This window comes from Brachyistius frenatus, unplaced genomic scaffold, assembly GCF_029030835.1.
Source record: "Brachyistius frenatus isolate BFR_SWC_R1_liver_20210118 unplaced genomic scaffold, ASM2903083v1 Contig_22, whole genome shotgun sequence".
Lineage (NCBI taxonomy): Eukaryota > Metazoa > Chordata > Actinopteri > Embiotocidae > Brachyistius > Brachyistius frenatus.
This window is the reverse complement of record NW_027210621.1, coordinates 3404217-3423936: the sequence shown is the minus strand read 5'-3', so window position 1 is coordinate 3423936 and position 19720 is coordinate 3404217. Positions and strand designations below refer to the sequence as shown.

At 44.0% G+C, this 19720-nt stretch overlaps 1 protein-coding gene across 4 annotated transcripts in view; it reads left to right on the top strand.

Moving 5' to 3' along the window:
* unc5a (unc-5 netrin receptor A) overlaps nt 1-19720 on the top strand; it is a 135036-nt gene that overhangs the window by 102031 nt on the left and 13285 nt on the right. For 2 of the 4 annotated variants that reach the window (XM_069696969.1, XM_069696967.1), the window contains 6 exons: nt 1972-2136; nt 8307-8495; nt 9388-9687; nt 13304-13391; nt 13864-14032; nt 16196-16429. In XM_069696969.1, the coding sequence (XP_069553070.1) occupies nt 1972-2136; nt 8307-8495; nt 9388-9687; nt 13304-13391; nt 13864-14032; nt 16196-16429 (1145 nt within the window). Of the gene's footprint in view, nt 1-1971; nt 2137-8306; nt 8538-9387; nt 9688-13303; nt 13392-13863; nt 14033-16195; nt 16430-19720 lie in introns of all 4 variants that reach the window. The other 2 variants (XM_069696968.1, XM_069696966.1) reach the window with 1 other exon arrangement.

Below are 19720 nucleotides of genomic sequence, written 5' to 3'. Positions count from 1 at the left end.
CTTGTTTGAAAATGTCATTTGCATGGCCATTAGTCTTGCTTTGTGGTGGAAAAGAGAAGTAGAATTTCATCACCTCATCGGGGCTGATGTTGATTTCATCTCTTTATTTCACAGTGGTGTGGATAAACTGAGGGACGACATAATATATTCATTAGGATGTAATTCGCTATTCAATCATTCTCATTCCCAGCCTGGATAATCAGCCCACTGGCCCACGGATGGGTCCACTCAATGCCAAACAAGGACAATTATCTGATTGGTTCTGCTCTCTCTGCCAAATGGATCTGACTGCAAAAAAGGCCCAAGCTGTGTCAGCATCCCTCCACACACACATGCACACGCATACACAGCAGGCATTTGAGTACATGCATGGGCAAACATAAAGACTTGTGTGGGAGCAAGGTTTAATTCACACACTTTGTCCAATGGCGGCTTTTATCTGATTTTCCGATTGGAGGTTTAGCTTGAAAACCAAATAAAATCAGTACTTGTTACAGTTATGCAATAATAGGTAGCTTCACCCTCAGTAACATCTCACTTATGTTTTTTTAAGCAAAACCTCATGACCTGTAGTGGGTCAGACCTGCTCTCTGGAGGTCATGCCCCTTGCGCTCTCTATTGCTAGGATTAATGACCACTAAGGTTTTCTCGCCCTTAGGTCAGTCAGGGGAAGGGTTGCTGCTGACATAGAGGTGTGTGTGTGTGTGTGTGTGTGTGTGTGTGTGTGTGTGTGTGTGTGTGTGTGTGTGTGTGTGTGTGTGTGTGTGTGTGTGTGTGTGTGTGTGTGTGTGTGTGTGTGTGTGTGTGTCCAGGTGATTCTCATCTGGTCCCCTTCACCCTTCCATTTGGGAGAGAGAAAGAGTGAAACAGTGGTGTTTTTTTTTTTCCTTTTTTTCCCCCCCATGAGAGCTCATTACTACTCTTTTTCCCATTAGCCCTATGGTAACCTTACCCAGGCCTGGTGCTGTGTCACTCTCAATATCACTCTCAGCCACCACCACCACTGGCCATAATGCCAAATTACCCCCACCTTTGCAAAACAGCCTCCCCTCTGTGTGTGGTAAAACTGCTGATATTTCTTACAGTCATGCATGCTCAGAACTATTAGCCCGTTTCCATTTGTTTCATTTTGCTTGTGCAGATGTTGGGGTGTTTGAAGTTATTGTTAGGCTGCAGGTATAATGTACAGTCTTCTTTGTTCAGAGTAATGCCGCCTGTATTGTGTCTTGGCTTCAGTTACTGCAGGCAGCACTACATTTGCTACAGTAACATACTGTTTGACAAAGAAATCAAATAAAGGTGAGGTAGTTTTCTCTCACAAAAGCTCATTTAATTTGAGAATTTTAAAACTTTTGTTATTTCTGTGTGCTTGTATGTTTGACAGTACACCAGAGGACCAATATCTCAGGGGTTAAATTCTTTGTTTGTTGACAGCTGGGTCTACCAGGCCACAGCACCTTCCACAGCAGCCTCATACCGTTGGGGTTTAACTTAGTTGCATCTGATTTCCATGTTTAAAATAAACAATGAAAGCAGAGTAGAGACAATATGGCTCTCCTCAGCAGTTTTACATGCTTTGGTTTCCCTGTGCAACTGCTGGATTTGAGTGTGTGCAAGTGGATTTGCATGTCTTTATAAGGGTTTCTTACCAGGTTTCCATTTTAGTGCAAGTAGATTTGCACAGGACGGCAACAGAGTTTTCTACCAGCTGTTCTTGTCTCGCACGCAAATACACCACTGCTTTTACACCACTGTTGCATCTGAACTTCACCATGTAGAGTTTGACCAGTTCACGCTGTTTGTAAAAAGGAATTATAGCCCGGGTTATTGAAACTGTTCAGCATGTTTTCCAATCAATAGTTTTTCCCCTGTGAACTAAAATCAAAGTGTTTGAAGTGAATCAGTTTGAGATTTTGCTGCTGCGCATGTGTTTGTGCTCACCCATGTTTCTTTTTTTCTGTGTGTTTGTAGTGGACGGAGGCTGGAGTGAGTGGAGCAAGTGGTCTGCGTGTGGCGCAGACTGTTCGATGTGGAGGAGCAGGGAGTGCACACAGCCCTCACCTGGCACCGGGGGCAAATTCTGCCAGGGGCTGGACCTCCAATCTCTCAACTGTACCAGTGAGCAGTGTCCACAGAGTGAGTACACACAACCACCCAGTAATAACTAAATATACTTTCACTGTTCAACTCAGCAGATCAATAGAAAAGTTTTTGCCACTTTTTGGCTACATGATCAGTAGACTGTTGTTTTGTTTATCATAACTAAGCTAATGAGTGGCAAATTAATACTTTAGGATTAGCATATGTACTCAAAACATTTGAGAGGTTCATCCAGAAAGGAAACTGCTGATTAATAAAGACAGTTTATACAAAACTATCAACATTTTTGAGAATACAACAACAAGTAGATCACAAACATTTTCTGGAGAACGGGTGGACAGGATTATCATCAGTTGAGCTCTGTGGCTAGTGGAGAATTTTTTTAATTTTTTTATTAAACTTATTCCACTTTGGAAAGATGAGCCGTACTCTTCCTTTTATCAGATCAAATAAATATTTTATGGCATCTTATGGCATCAGCTTCTTGTAATAGATGTTGACGTCATCTAATAAAGGGGTTCATAAAGGAGAGATGTCCATCTCATCAGACACCAGACAAAACATTCATCTGCAGCCCACTGCTGGCTCATCCTTACCTGTGACCTTTTCAAATGATCATTTCTAATTAACGCCGGTACAACACTTGCAGCTAAGATAATACACCATCTTATGTGGGCCGGTGCTGTGTTGCTCTGTGACCTATTAATAGCGCTGAGAACTAAAGCATCTCTCTTCTGTTTAAGACATAACCTGCCAGATGAAGTGACTCAGGTCAAATCGGTAGTGAAAGCATACACGGCTGGGGCGTATGTTTCCACTGCGATTCTTCTCAGTGTGTGTTTATGTATTTATGTCATGCAAATCCAGAATACCCCTGTGACCCTGTTCAGGATAAAGCGGGTATAGATAATGGATGGATGGATGGATGGATGGACGGACGGACGGACAGACGGACATCCACTATATAGATTGTATATAGGAAGCTGAATGACCAATCTTTTTTATTGAAACCAGATACTACTGTGGTGCCACTCCCCTGTGTGTCATTAATAGGGCATGTGCGTACTGTCAGGATTACAAACTGCAGAGCTTCTACAGCCCGAGCCGGCAGCTGAGTGGAAAGTGGCACCACAGGGTCTACTGCGGACCAGATGGACATGAAGGGAGAGCTCTGTCACTCCCTACAGATATCAAAGACAGAAAGATAGTGCAGCTTCCCATCCAAAGACAATGAGTCTCAGTGTGGCATCTCATAAAGGAAATGTTATAAATAGTGTGCTCTTCAGCTGATCTGAATGGTAAACACTGAGTTGTAATGGGGATTCAGTTAACATGGGCCAGTGAATTAATAAACTGAATTATGTATCTTGCACTGATTGATGCGATCAAATGGACTTGATGCAGGGAGAGGGGGCGTTTGGATTTGCAGAACATCAGTTGAGATCTAATGTATATGGATGTTGCTTTGTGTGTATGTGTTGGCACTATGCAAGGACGTGCATGCATGCGTGTTTGTTACCCGATAGCTGAGTTTGGCTGGTGCAGTGAACCAGGCAGCTCAGTCGGCCCATCATCAAAGGTCAGCAGCTCCTCCCCAGAGAGGCAAGATATATACACAAAGATGCCAGTCATTTTGCCACATACACACACAAACTCACGCACAGAGTCACTCAGTATTTACACTGACAGTGCAGAGTGGAGTGCTGGCCTCTGAAGAATGTCTGTCCCAATCTGTTCCCAGCAGATGCGTTTCCATAGACAATTGCTGTGTGAAGTATTATAATAAGCAAAATAGCAAGATGGTTTTGCCTTGTCAGCAACTCCTATACTTCAACCACGTCTGCAGGCTATTAGCTGAGATGGAAAACTTCCTGCTGAAACAAAAGGCACCCTTCTCTTCTAGTGTAATCGAACAAAACAACTGCAGAGTGAGCCAACGTCACCCTGCAACAAAAGCTGTCATCAGTCTGAAGACCTCACGAGCGTCTCTAATCTCCCTCATTAAGCCAGAAATGACATATGTTAGATGAGGTTATTGTTTTTGAGTGTTGCATATGAGAATCAGCGTGCAGCGCCATGCTTTGTGTTACAGCTCGGAAATGAACAGATCTAGACCCAGACAGGATCGTTTTCATAAAGCAAACAAGTGAAGCCCAAAATGTAGCTATGCAAAATGTGTACAGGGAAATAATAAACATGCTGGCAGCGTGCCATAGCCAAAATGGCAGACAGGTGTTAGAGGGCACAGAGAGGATAGTGGGAAACATAATAGTGCTCATATTCTCCAGCACAGGAAATTAGGACAACATAAAAACAATTATTTGGCTTAATGTGTGTAATGAAGGTAATGAACTTAATTTGTGGCTGCATCCCATTTTGGGGTGTCACAAATGATTGTGCAAAGTACATCAAACAATGAATTTGTTTTTAGTCTGTTTTGGAATTTTAGGGCTAATTTGGTGGGACGGCAGCGCATGTTTTTGTCATTGGTTTGTTTGTCAGAGCGGGGTCGCAGTGCTGTGTGGAAAATGGAGGTACATTTATTTTGGGCCATATTTCACCAGGACCGGCTGAGGGATGGGACTGTATTGTGGAGATAGTAATGGTCACGTTCACTTTGAGAGTTTTAGTAGCCATATTTCCCTGACCTTAAGAACTCCGGTGTTATTCATCTTCGGGCGAGTGACTAGGATTGGCCATGGGATGAAATATATTCTCAGGTCTCATGATAAATGCCCTGGGAGGAGGCGCAGGAGGCTCCAAAGTTCTTACTTATCAATGCAGGAGAGAGAAAGGAGCCGGCAGAGAGAGTTTAGCGCTATCAGTTGCGGGCATTGTCCTGACTGTCAATAGAGCGGGAGTCCAAACTTCAACAGGAGCCAGAATGAATGGAGATGAATTACACCGGCCCATCTCAAGTCAGAAACTGATCGCTAACCAGCTAGCCCTGGAGTGAGTCTGAGGAGCTGAACTGAAAGCTAAGGGACAGGGGAGCAAACAGAGATTGGCCCAGGGTCAACTCTGAAAAAAACTCATCACATCCACAGATTATCCGCAGGCGGGTGTCAATCATGACGAGAGGTCACACACAAAGAGAATCAGAAGTTCTTTGCCAGCAATTAAGTCGAGTGGAAATGAACGATGGGATGACGGATGGCAGAGAGGAAGAGAGGTAGGTTGGTATGGAGGGTGTGCAGAAAGGGAGGGAGAGAGAGGGCACATTAGAAAGGGACTAAACTAAAGCCCGTCCAATTATAAAAACCTGATTCGCTGTGTCAATTAAAGTGTGATGAATGTCCTTTCAATTATTGGCTGGCATCATGAAAATCAATGAGTGGGGGCCACTGGGAGCCGAGAGCAGTTGCTGGTCAGGGTTGTAGTGAGCATCGGGATCGTTTCACTGTGACACCTGGTGGGTCAGATAAAACTTCACTCGGTGATGCTCCGATAAACCACCCGAGATTACAGAATAGAGAAAGAGGGAGATGGAGAGAGAGGAAGAGTGCGATAGAGAGAGTTGTATGATTGACTGGCTTTATTGTCTGGGTGCAAGAATGATGAGTGCAGGGGAAAAGGAGAAGAGATACTGGATCTAAGGCTAGCTAGGTGTCTTTGGTGTGCCCTTAGAAAGTAAACAGCCAGTGGCCAGTGGCCAATCTGAGGCTATGTTTATCCAATCAGAAGAGACCAGTCGGCTCGTGTCCTTGCTGACGGGTGTTGTTTTGTCTATAGTCAGACTACACATCTCTCAAACTGCAGCACTCGAAGTCCAAATATCACAGCGTCATCTGGCCTTTGACTCACCAAGACAATTGGATTTGGGAACTTTAATGAGAGGTTCAGCTGTAGTCGCTGCCTCTTTTTTTGGAGCTCACTGTGGAAGGTGGAAGGTTTAGCCGGGCTGCTTGCATTTAAGCACCTCTATTTCTCCCTGAGGAGATCCAGAGGGGAATCAGAGGAGAGAGGCACAGGCAGGTAAATGGAGAAGCTGAGAGGTGCAGGGAGGCTGTGCACCTTGCTGGCACCGGGTTGGACTCACTTTCAGAACTGCCTTAATTCTTCAACAAGGTGCTGGAAACATCCTTCAGCCATATTGATCCATATTTACATGATAGCATCACACTTTGCTGCACATTTGTGGGCAGCACTTTCATGATATGAATCTCCAGTTCCACCACACCCCAAAGGTGCTCTAATTGGACTGAGATCTGGTGACTGTGGAGGTCATTTGAATGCACTGAACTCATTGTCATGTTCAAGAAACCCGTCTGAGATGATGAGCTTTGAGACATGGTGGGTTATCCTGCTAAAATTAGCCAATGGAAGATGGGTACACTGTGGTGATAAAGAGATGGACATGGTGAGCAACAATACCCAAGCAGGCAGTGTTATTTAAATGATGCCCCATTTGGCACCAAAGGGCCCAAATTGTGAAAAGAATTACATCCCACTGACCATTACACCCCCCGCCACTAGCCAGACCTGTTGACACAAGGTGGGATGGATCAATGCTTTCATACCAAATTCTGACCGTACCATTTGAATGTTGCAGCACAGACTCATTATGTGCCCACCCTTTTAGTTCTTTAGCTGGCAGAGGTGTGGTCTTCTGCTCCTGTGGCGCATCTGCTTCAAGGTTCGACATATTGTGCATTCAGACTGCTCCTCTGTCAACAACAAAACAGGCGATCTTGTGTTTATCTTCAGCCCATCATTCACAATTGATTACATGTCAAGAGATCGCTGGCATTACAGAGATCTGCCATTGAGGTTAGCTTCATATAATCCCGCTACTTAAAGTATCAGATTGTACTGAGGTAATCACCCATAAAATAAATTCTGGCATTTTTCTTAAAGACCTGAGTATGTCAGGCAACCTTGTCCAAAGAAATAGATTTTTCAAGGTAAAAGGAGAATGCAAGGACAAACACATGAAAAGAGATGAATAGAAATGAGAGACGCAAAAAGGAAAAATACTTTTTTCTGTCTGTTTTTTGTTGTTGTTTTTTTTCCAATTTTACTGTTTGCAGTCTTCTAATTTAATTGTGCCTTTCTCATGTCACAGATTTTCTAAATACCAATTAAAACTTGTCAAATCTGTGTTTTAAAGATTGAATGCAGCTCCTGTCAAGTGGTAGGATTAAACTGTGGTGGAAAAACACCATGGCAGTCAGGAGATATTCATGGAAATGTGACGTATGTAATATTCATCAAGTTGATTTTGACACAGACCTTTTATTGATGCTCATTGCTGAAATGCGTATCATGCATGCCGTCACTCACAGGCACATGCTGTCTCCCCTTTTAGTCTTTTTGTTTTGACCTTCTTTAATTCAGATTTTCCTTCTTGTACGTCTGCTCCTCTCTTCCTGCTTCTGTCCTCCTTTTGTTGTCAACTCGCCACATGTCAGCCCACAGCGCTAACCTTTGCTGTTGTTCTCCGTCCCTCTAAGCTGCACTGTTCAATGCATCCCCTCCTTGACTGTGTTCAGTTGACAGCGCTACGCCCCCGTGGCTCCCCGGCACAATGGCCCTCCACAAAGGCCCCAGGAGCATCCTCCACCTCCGCCACCAAATTCCCCCAGCCCAGGGAGACAGCCATAGCAAATCCAATTCCCCTGCAAAACACGCACACACACACTATACACACACAATACACACACAATTGCACGCACACATTGATGTTTGTCTGGGCTTAGCTGTCATCTTCGTACTGTACTTTAGGGAGAGAGATACTCATACGCTTTTGTGAGAGGTGCTACAGTTTCATAAGCAAATCCTTCACTTTTCCTCTTTCCCTCTTGAGAGTGTTGTATGCTTAAAGAAAGAGAAACCCAGACAGTAAAAAGAAGGAGCATGCTGGACAGAAATATGTTTATTCAGAGCAGAAATTAAGTGATACTACAGGAGCTGGTTCTTTCTCACAGGTTGACATTGAGGCTGTGGACTTTTAGAAATAATTAAAACAGTGATCTAAAATTCTCTTAACTTGGTATCAATCAGTCACGAACAAAGTCAGACAAATTTAGGAGGCACAAAAGAAATGTATAACTGATTTAATGCTATTAAACAAGTCATCAAGTGAGACCTTTGCACAGAACTTAATAAAATATGCTGCAGCCACACACATTGGGATTACTATTTAACACCGGAGGGAATTTTTCTGTCTTGATCAATAATTTCTCTCCTGTGTCGTCCTCTTGCAGCAGTGAGTGGGGCCGAGGACGTGGCGCTGTACGTGGGCATGGTGGCGGTCGCACTGTGTCTGACTCTGCTGCTCATCGTGGTCGTCCTGGTTTACCGGCGCAAGAAGGAGGACCTGGATGCTGACGTGGCCGACTCCTCCATCCTCACCACTGGCTTCCAGCCCATGGGCATCAAGCCCAGCAAGCCAGGTGTGTGGGCACCGCGGCCACGCAGGCCTCCCCCCCACAGCAGTAGGACACTGTTCTTTGTTCTACCCTCGTCTGTGCATCCGTCGGTCTGTCCATCTTCCCACCGTGACTGCAGCACTCATCTACATGTACTCCTGATCCTTTTTGTTTGTGATTGTGGAGGTGCTATGAATGTGTTTAAAGTGGTGTGTGGTCTAAGCAAGATTTACTATGGTGTGTGTGTGTGTGTGTGTGTGTGTGTGTGTGTGTGTGTGTGTGTGTGTGTGTGTGTGTGTGTGTGTGTGTGTGTGTGTGTGTGTGTGTGTGTGTGTGTGTGTGTGTGGTACACAAGCTGTTTATTTGCCTGCCTGACACATTATGTTTCGCCACCACCTCATTGTCAGGAAATGTACCCACTCTGTTTACTGCCTGTGTGGACCCTCTGAGGTTTAACAGCGAGTAATAGAAATACAACTGTGTGAGTTGGATGGAGATGGGGAACTGGGTTGCAGTGCCTGTGATTCAGCGTGGAAAAAAAGCCTTTATACATTGTGGATGCTAAGCTGTATCTGAGTTCTGTTTGGAATTGATTGTGTGGTTGCTAAAGAGACAGACAGTGAACGAGAGAGGGTGTGGGGGCGGGGGGAGGGGGCTGGCTTTGACTGGCTTTGGGTGGAATTTGTGTTGTGTATTGTTGAGAGTGTGTGAGTGCTCTGTTTTCTGCACCATGTGTCTTTTTCTGTGTATGTTTCGGTTTTCTGTGTTGTGTTGCAACAGCTTTAGAGAGTGTGAGGTCTGTCTCTGTGATGTAGGAACACCCCCCCCCCCTCCCTCCTCAAACACCCACCCGCCACTCATGGAGATTCACACATTTGCTTTTGTCTGTGTCCGTTTTTTTTTATTGTTTAAATAGAGAACTCCCATTTGCTCACCATCCAGCCTGATCTAACCACCACCACCACCAGTTACCAAGGCACGCTGCGCTCGCGCCACGACGGCACAGGAAAGTTTTCAATGACCAACGGGCCTCTGCTGGACCCGCTCCCCAACGGATCGCACACCCTGCACAACGGCAAGCTTAACTCTGACCCTGCTGAGTTTGTGAGCAGGCTGTCCACTCAGAGCTACTTTAAAACGCTGTCTCGCGATGTAGCCAACACCTCCTACGGGACCTTCAACTTCCTTGGTGGGAGGCTGACAATCCCCAACACAGGTGAGTTCCTCCTTTATGTCCATTTAGGTTTCTCTTTTACAGCTGTTGTTCAGTCTAATTGATTCAGACAAAGAACACAAAGATTCATTGTTGCCCTCTAACTATAAATGTTCTCAATAACTTTTTGTAGACATCCAAAAGCTGTAAACAAAAAGTAACCTGAACGTATATTCATTGGATGCTTTTGGTGATGTCATCCTGCATTCTGCATGTGTGGGAGATCAAATATTTATCTTGTGGTGCATTACTGCACTTTATACTGTATGTTTGTTTGTGTTTTCTGGTTGTTAAAGAGTTTGGAAGAAATAATAAGGTTAATGCAGGGCAATAGAAAAAAGGGCATTTCCTACCATAATATTGCAGGGATAATGGTGTGTTTAGGCAGCTGGGAAGTGGGAAAGTTATAATTTCGTAACCTCTGACTTCCCAGTTGAGAGGGTTCACATGACAACAATGAGGCAACATGGCAGCCGGCAGGAAATCTGCTCTATCTGCTCTCTGAATACAGAAAAGTGACAAACAACCTCGTCATCACCCATGTAGACCATCACAGGTACAAAATGGAGTTCAATGGATCATTATTATTTGTAAACTACATCACTACATGTCGTTTTTAGGAGATAATGTTTAAAACGGCAAACTAATGGCAACAAAGTAACAGTCGTGTGGTAGGGCCGTTACCACTTGTCTGTCAACATAGTAATTACTATTGTTTAATAGCACAATGCCCTGCTCTAACTAGTATCACCTAAATTAACCATGAAGTGACTTTTTTCTACGCTCATCTTCCTGTCACCACAATCGTTGACATGTCGAGTGATGTCAAACCTACTTCTGGGAGCTCTCAAAAACGTAGACTTTCCTACTGGGAAATTCCCAGTTCGACAGGCGTTCAGGTTTTTTCTCCCACTCGGAGGTGAGAAACGTCCCCCTTCACGGTTGCCTATGAACACACCATAAGTAATATGAGGTTGCTACGGTCGGCTCATAATAAGGCCTGCTAAAATGTATGGGATCAATAGATCCATAGTTTGACTTCATTTTATTTTTGATTTGATCCATAAAATTTCCACACTAATGGGGTGATATACTTATGTGGTATTATAATGTAATATATACATATTTTCTTAATAGTTCTCAATCAGTAAATTTAACCGTAGTTTAGCTTTGGATTTCATACAGAAAAATCACATCAGCTATGAGATGCTCTTGTAGTTGATCTGTTTTACCTTCTCGTCACAAACAAACTACCAGTTTGATCAGAAGCAGATTCTCCTTTCCAAGCCATCTTGGTCTGGTTGGTTTGTCTGCTCCAGAGTTCAATTGACCTCAAAGATGCTTTACATCTTAGCCCTTTGTTACTGTTCATACAAGCTCTGGTGTGTTGGGGTGATGAAAGCTCACGCTAGCTCCACTCATCCATCATTATTTATGACATGAGATCCAGTTGCTGTTTAATCTAATTGCTCTCAATGCATTATTATTCCTTTGAGTGCTCTTTGTGACAGGTAACTTTACTGTATGCATAACAAACAACAAAGTACAGCATGACTTACTTATAGTCTCTGGAACTTGATTTTACCGCGAGGGTCCATGTAGCGCTGATGATGCAGGATGACACCCACCAACACAGCCAAGTGAACGGGTTACCTGGCAGCACTGAAACCAACTTAATGCTAATTTCCAATTTACTGATTCCAAATTCATAAATGTGATTCACAAAAATGAACCTAAACCTAGGAGCACAAACCCAGTAGGTATATTCAGCAATGTTTCTGTAGATACAACTTTGTGAGTTTGTGTTGTGTAAGAGTAGGGAGATTTCTGTAATCCTCTCTAAGATGTTCTACTTGCCGCTATACTCAAACAAGCAATAACAGTATCATCTGAACAATTCAGCATCTGCTATCATGTTGAGAAATACTGTGTGAACAAGTGGGTTTTATTTGCTTTATTACGCCTGCTTTAATGTCTCGAACTGGACATTAACAAGGAGAATTTATCAGCAAAAGCTGAATCCCATAAACATCTCGCTGTGTTGTTGAAACCGACCCACAGCATTCAGCCGTAAGCCCCATGCATGTGGGTTTTTTAATAGGTTTGCACCAGGATAACACACAGAAGTGTTTCAATGCTTCACACAAAACAGCTTAAAGCACAGGCTATATTTCTGTCTGGGATACAAATTAGCTTACAACAGTTATGAGGAAGCAGGATGGGGCGGCAAAAATACATTCAGGGCTTGTTTTGTCTGTGTGATTACGGTGGATTGTGTGTGACAGGATCACCTGTTTCTTTAAAAAGTGACTAATCCTAACATTAAATCCTGCAAAATGGCATTATCTAAATGCATAATTGTGGAAAACCCGAGCTACATCTTACATCTCAGAATGAATAGTTAGAATGAATGTTCAGGGCAGTGATGAGATGAGATAAAAGGAGAGTGTGCCAAATAGACATTACCCTGAAAGATTTCTGGAGTAAAACCTAGAATAAATTATTCCAATTAGGCGCATCACTAATGACAGGGTTGGTTGAATTTGTAGTTGATGTCCACAAGTTTCAGTCGTGTGCTAAGAGCACAGACAGGAATAAAGACAGTCATAGTGAAAATTAGTCTAATACTAGATATAAAAAGTCCACCATCATTAGTCCCCTATTTTGCTTTCCCTCTTCGCATTAGCCAAGTACAGAACTTATATAATTACACAGGCTTTCACTTGGCTCATTGTAGGCTGTCCAGATTAGCTGATGCCAGTGCGGCAGTATCTTGTGGAAGAAAAGGTCTTTTTTCCTGTTTTCCTTGCCACATCTCTCTCTCTGCACTCTCTTACAGATATTTTATGCATGAATTAACTCAAACCCATGTAGACCATACCACGCATTGGCACCCGTCTCTTCATGGAGACGCAGAAAAACAAAAACTCAGCACTTGCATGGTTCCATTCAAAGGAAGCTCTGTTGTCATTTAGCACTGTTTCAGAGCACATGGAAGAGATGGTTTAGAGATTCAGAGAAGGCTGTGAGCGTTAAGGCACCTTCACCTTGTTCAAACAGATGTTTCTATGGTGAGGATGCCCAGTTTAGAATCCACAGACAGTTAAGATTGTGTCACATAGTCACTATTTGCGCTACACGTTAAATAGGATTCTAAGTGGGTGATTTTGGCATGAGAATCACACCACAAATGCCACAACACTCAGACGACTTCAATAGCGCTCTCCATTCTCCAATGTGCATTCCTGCACTCTCCTGGGGAAGTGCAATTTTCCTGGACTAGTCTTTTCCATGGTCTCAATTATCTACTTGGTGGCAGACGGAGGACATTTAAACTGCGATGAAACGTGCGCTTTTGTCTCCGCTAATTGTTGACCGTAGGGACGTGCACCGCTTCGGCTGCCAGTGGAGAGATTTGCATCTACTGTACCTGAAGGAGTCTGCCTCTGACCTTCAGAATAGATTGTTTTTTTGTTTTTTTTGTTTTTTGCAGCCGTACAGTTTTGTTGAGTGGGCCGGCTTCTTTTGTGAGATGACAAAAGCGCTGTTCAGTCAGAACAAATGAGCCTGTCCCTCTTCTGCTTACCCCCCTCTATCGCTTTGTTGTTATTTGCATTAGGAATCAGTCTGCTCATTCCTCCCGAGGCCATCCCCAGAGGAAAGATCTATGAGATTTATCTCACTGTTCAGAGGAAGGAAGATTTAAGGTGGGTCTCTTTAACACTGTCTAACTGGCAGTCTTCCCTGGATGCCACTAGGCTGTTTGTTTAGATGCTCTACTGTTCCATTAGGAAAGGCTTAAGACTCTGTGCCAGCGCTGTGGAGGAGGGATGTAAATAAATAATGTAGCCTTTTACCAGGATGTGCACTATTTAAGTTAAATGAATTGTTTGGAAAACACTGTTTATCTAGCTTGCTGCATTCAGTCTCAAGGCGCAGTCATTGCAGCACGCTGTGACAGTCTTATGTTATTACCCAGTGGCCACAACTTGGCCCAGCTAGTCAGTGAGTCCAGGAGGCTTTCATTATTCTCTGTTACAGCTGCTAGATAATTTGCAATGGTGACAGTATCATATCCTGCGTACAAGAGACCAGTAAATTCTCACTAATAACTGGATGAGTAGAAGCTCTTCATCTCAATTCATTTGCCTCCCTCTCTCTTCTCTCTCCCCGGGGTAGGTTACCCCTGGCTGGCTGCCAGACCCTCCTCAGTCCCATTGTGAGTTGTGGCCCTCCAGGGGTGGTCCTGAGCCGGCCAGTTATCCTCAGCATGGACCACTGCTTTGACGCATGCCTTGATAACTGGGCCGTCCGCCTCAAGAAGCAGAACTATGAGGGCGCTTGGGAGGTGAGACGACACTATAACGCCACCACAAATCCTTTGCAGAAAGACAGAGTTGGCACCCAGTGAATTTGTTAAGTCTCTCTAAACTTCCTCAGAGATTTTCTCCTAAAAGTACAAACTTGCTCATCAGTGACTTAAAAGACTGGAAAGCAGAGGTAATTTGGGCCCAATGCTCGTCTACTCCAGAGGGTTTAAATCATATTGATCATCAGGTGTTTTCTCATTGGGCTGGAACAAATGCCTGGAAGCACTGGCTCTCTCCATCTGAAGAGTTGCTAGGCAACATGTTTCTCCAAACAGAATTTCTCTAAGCAAATTACTGATCCTCAAAGTACTCTTCTGAGTCTCCTTGACCATTTTGACCACAGCTTCCAATTACAGAGCTTCCTACCCATTTTTCTGTCCATGAAATCTGAAGGTAACCAGGACTGCCAGCTCCAATAGGATAGAGTTGGGTGGAAGCTTTGGTGTCTACACACACACAAACACAAACTCGCACATATACACTCACACACCCAGACAAACAAACGCAGTTTGAGGCAGTAAAGCCATCTCAACAATCCAGAGAGATTGGAAAGGGTGCTGGTGGGCTTTGGAGTGTTACTAGGTCTTCTTTCATGTTCGATATTGTGCATAAATTATTCAGCATCCCCCGTGTGGCAGCAGTGGGGTGTCTGTGGGATGGATTGGCCTGTCTGAGGCAGAGGTTAGACCAGCACTTTTAATCATCGGCCGGACCAAATATAGCCCAACGGCCTGACTGTTTGGCCACCATAGGAAAAGAAGTGCCAGGTGGACGAGAGAATGAGAGTGGAAACAACCACCGAGTGTGACGGGAAGTGGAAGAAGAAAGGAGATAAAGCGGAAAAGAAAAAGTAGACGAGTGGGAAATGCAGATCGAGAGAAAAGATTTGCAAGAGAGGAAGACGTACAGAATGAAAATAGATAACAGACATGCAGCAGCAGGAGGAGAAATGAGTTGCTGGTAGAGCGAGCGCTCAGTGGCGTAATTGAGCCGCCTCACTCTCTGCACCACTTTGAAGAAATATTAAGATGATGAAAAAGTGAGACTCCGTTGTGGTTGTATAGCAAATGAATTGTGTCAATACTAATTCTATTGATGTAGATGGTGTCTGGTTGAATCGATCCTGGAGGGGCTCGCTGGGCATTTGGCAGGCAGAATGCTCTCTTCAGCTTGATTGGCTAATGAGAAGAGTCAGTCAACTGGCATGATGGGATTTTACAGAAAATGTTGTCACCTTGGGTCCAATTTGTCTCCATCAAATTAGCCCAGAGTGCAGTGGAATTATCTCATAAAAACTGTTCCATGCTGTGATGGAATGGGATATTTTTGCAAGTCTCTCATCCTTATTAGGGATTCACTTGTGCTACAGGACTTCAGCTTTTTAACAAAGCAAGAAAATGCAGTGTTGCCTGACGTCTCTAAATCTGTCTGGGTTTTTTTTTTTTTTTTTTTTTTTGCTCCATGGCAAATTAAAGTACCAATTAATTCTTGTGCTGCTTGTTAAAGTTTTTTTTTTTAACACTTTTCACTATCAGGCAACAGAGTTGTTTTCAAGATAAATTGTCAAGTTGTTTTCACCTTTCTTAACAAATCTCAAACAGTCGCTGGAGGAAATTTCGGAAATCCCAATAATCCAATAGTTACTGCACCTCCACTGTCTTTTCTTTCTGCGGAACCATCTATTCTTGCCAGGAATCTCATCGAGTCTCCTTTCATGTCAATTGAGTACCTCGTTCATGCATTATTAAGTAAATTGATGGTGCTCTATAGGATGTGTGTCTTTGTATGAGGGGATGTGTTTCGTTTTGTCAGTCGGTAATAGTCTGTCCTGCGGTGGAAAGGGAATTTAAAACAAGAACAAAGTATTCTCTTTTTGCTTGATCTAAACTGTTACAAAGATATTTGTTCAACATTACCTTAAAGATCTTTAGCTCAAATGTACCTTTGTCAAACAGCAAGGAGAAAAGAGTTTGGGGCCTTGCTACTGCACCACACCACTTCCCGAACAAGCCCTTTACAAACACACATACACACATCAGGTACCCAGGCAAACACATTACCCTTCCCTCTTACATAAATTGGGTGCTTGACCTTCCATCCATGCCACATGTTTTTTTTTCTCTCCCCTTTGCCTCCACCAGGACGTCCTGCTGATGGGGGAGGAGCTGGTGTCGGAGCCTTATTACTGCCAGCTCGAGGCCGAGACATGCCGGCTGTTCTCAGAGCAGCTGGGCACCTTCGCGTTGGTCGGGGAGTCCCTCCACATGGGCGCAGCCAAGCGCCTGCGGCTGGTGCTCTTCTCGGACGCATACTGCTCCACGCTGGAGTACAACATCAGGGTATACTGCATGGACGACACACAGGACGTCTTCAAGGTAAATCGTGACAGATGTAGCGCCACCTGTTAGTCTGTTTGGCCAGCACTTCTTGAGCCCTGAGATTGTATCGACTGAGCGGTTTCACATCGGCTGACTGATAGGTGGAGTCTAGCGTCTAATAGCATTGTCTGTCACATTGGAGAGTTAGTAGAAATCAGCGCAGACATGTTAGGCCATGGTAAATTGAACAATATTGCAGGCCTTATTACACCATGGACAGTTCAGGGGTGTGTGATTTGTGGAGATGATGATGTCCCCACCTCACCCATCCCCAGGCATTGCACACTCTCTATCCAGGTTAATGGTGGTGTACAGCATGTGTGTTTTTAATGTCTATGCCAACATAGATGTTTCATTCCCTACATGCTGTGTTCTGCATGGCTGCCGTGGGCCAAGACGTTTCCCATCACTTTGTTCAACAGCGTATTTCGCTTCTTTTTCCCCCCTCCACATGGACAGAGTATAATCAAGTACTAATGCCTTCTTCCCTCCCCCGAGGACTGCCTCTGAGTAGCCTGTTAAGATTTCATTTGCATGGTTAATTAGTAAATTAAAATGAGAGCCTGTCCCAATCTTTTCCCAGCAACCCCCATGCTTCTCTTTCTCTCTCCACACCTCTCTTCCACTCTCCAAGCTGTTCCTCTTCCTCTGACATCACCCACAGCCACAAGTGGCACTTTCCACCAGAGTCCACTTTTGCCGGCTGTAATGGCTGACCTCCTCGCGCAGAGCCGCGCCACCAGCACAATCTATGGGCGGCTGTGGGACATAAACAAAGGGAGTCACTGGGGGCTCGCGCTGAAATTATCCCTCTCACATTCAGGGAGCTGAAGATGAGATGAACACTGTGCACAGGCTCAGGCTGTAGGGGAGGGAATTACAGAAACTTCTCCGAGCTTACGTCTGTCTTTTCGTGGTTCAATTCTGCCCCTGCTGCTTTTTTTCCTCCGTCTGCTGACAGCTATTGCATAGCAGGCGGGCGCAGGAAAATTACTTGCTGACATTCAAGTGTGTTGTAATGCAGAAATATATGTAAAATATGCCATAGTGGAGGTAAAGACTGGATGTTTTCTTCAGATGGATATCAAATTGTACGTTTACTTGGGATCAAAGTAGTTGTAATGACAGGGTTCTCTATTTATTTAGATCATCAGTTGACCCAGTGGTGTTTTGCTGCAGTGTAACTGCTGAAATGACCTTGTGCGTCCTGTGTTGGATGCAAGAAGGCTGCTTGTGCACAAAACCTCCTTCTCTCTCTCGCTGCCTCTCCCTCTGGCTAGCTCTTGTTCTGCTATTGTCCCACTCTCTTAGCCAGGAAAAGGACATCTGAGCTTGTAGACTCCAGCACTTGTGCTGCCATACTCTGCGGCTCCCTCGACGCCCTTGAGTGCATTAGCTCCCCGTCTCTCACACAACCAGGTCCTGTGGTAAGCCACGGCGTCTCCAGGGTTTTGTAGTTTTTAGTGAGTGATTTAAAACGTGGCCCACACTGTTTAGTAATCTCGACTCCACACTGCTCTTGGTGCTATTATGGAGGGAGCAGTTCATTTAGCAAGTACATTAACTACTTTGAGTGGAGATTAAACTTCCCTGGAGAGGTTTAGTCTAATCACAAATCACTATCTTTAAAATGCACCATTTTATGATTAGACTTTCACTATGGCTGCCATTAGCGTTAATTGTAGTGACGTACAGTGGTGGACCAGCAGTAGGTGGTACAGTGGAGTGACACCGCAGCGCATGTTTTATGTATGTGTTCATGTACAGTACACCTTCAACACATGTGAATTTTATGAGAACTTGCAGCGCGCTGAGGCACCGCTCCTTGTTTTTCAGAAGAGAAGTCGGATTTCCGTGCATTAAACACGCTGCACTTTTGATGGGAGATGAAAAAAATAAATAAAAAGCTGCTAAGTGGCAAGGAGAACTGTAGAAACCAAAAAGGATGCTGAGCTTTTCTCTCCAGTCCCATCACTGGCTGTCAGTCTGCTCTGACAAGCCTCCATCAGGGAGAGTGACAGACACACACACACACACCCCCCCACACACACACACACACACTCACACACATGTATGCACGCTGCACTTATACATGCTGTACCATAGAATCTCTTATCTCCCAATTACAGCAGATTAGAACCAATGTTATTGTCTTTGATCCTAAGTGTGCGGGGGCTCTGGGGAAACAGTGACATTTTCGTCTGATGCTTGCCGTATGTTAGCGGGGCTCTGCCGGGACCAATTAAGTTAATATTTAATGTGTGTCCCACTCTTGATAGGCCCAGCCAAGGCTGGCACGGCAGCAGAGAAGCCATAATCGGCATTTGGTAGCGCCCTCACCGTGCATTTGGTTGTTCCCAGCGAGACCTGTGGGAGAGCATCACTGATGTTCTGCCATCCCACAACTGATTGAAACACCTGCAGTGAACCAAGCCTCCAGCTCAGTGCAGGGATACAGCTAACACCAACATCTAATTAAATGTAAAGGTGCTGACAACAGTGCCTTTTTCAGCTTTTGAACATGGTGCAGCTGCTTTTTTTTCATGTTTAGTTGTGAGATTCAGAATATGTCAGCTTGTAGTATGAATGATAACATACTCAGTATGTTTTCCACTGAACATAATCCTCATTTGAATAGTGGAACAATAACAAAAAATCCCTGTTTTTATTGATAACTAAATGTTCTCCCTTTACACCCACATGTCTGTGTTTGTGAGACCAGTGTTGTTGTGCAGTTAAAAAAAAAAAAAATGGAATGATTTATAAACCGCCCACTTTCTGTCAGATTAATTTTTTATAGAGATTGAAGCACAAGTCAGTTTTTCTGTATTGAGCAGTAGATTTTTGAGGCACCATAATAAATAATAACACCACTCAATTTGTAATAAATACCCAGATGTAATTTGTTTTAGCCATGTTAGTGACTGGAGTAAAGTAGGGCAATGTTGGTCGGCTCAATCCACAACTTTTGGCCACACTTAATTATGAATCGATGCTCTCACCCAATGCAGGGGATTTAATTTTTTTTTATTTCAGGAGCGCCTTTTGTCCCCACTGTTTCAATTGGGACATTTACAGAATTTTGAGGGCAGTTTAAAAAAAAAAAACAATAACCTAATTAGTGCATAAAGTTTCTGTTTTAATGTCAAATGAGCCCAAAATTAAAATACACAGAAACGTAGCTGTTCCAAAGACAAGTGTGCAATCATCCTTACATGTAGATAATACCATCTGTACACGTGTGAGAAAGCAGGAGACAATTTGAACTATTTACACTTTTATTTAGAT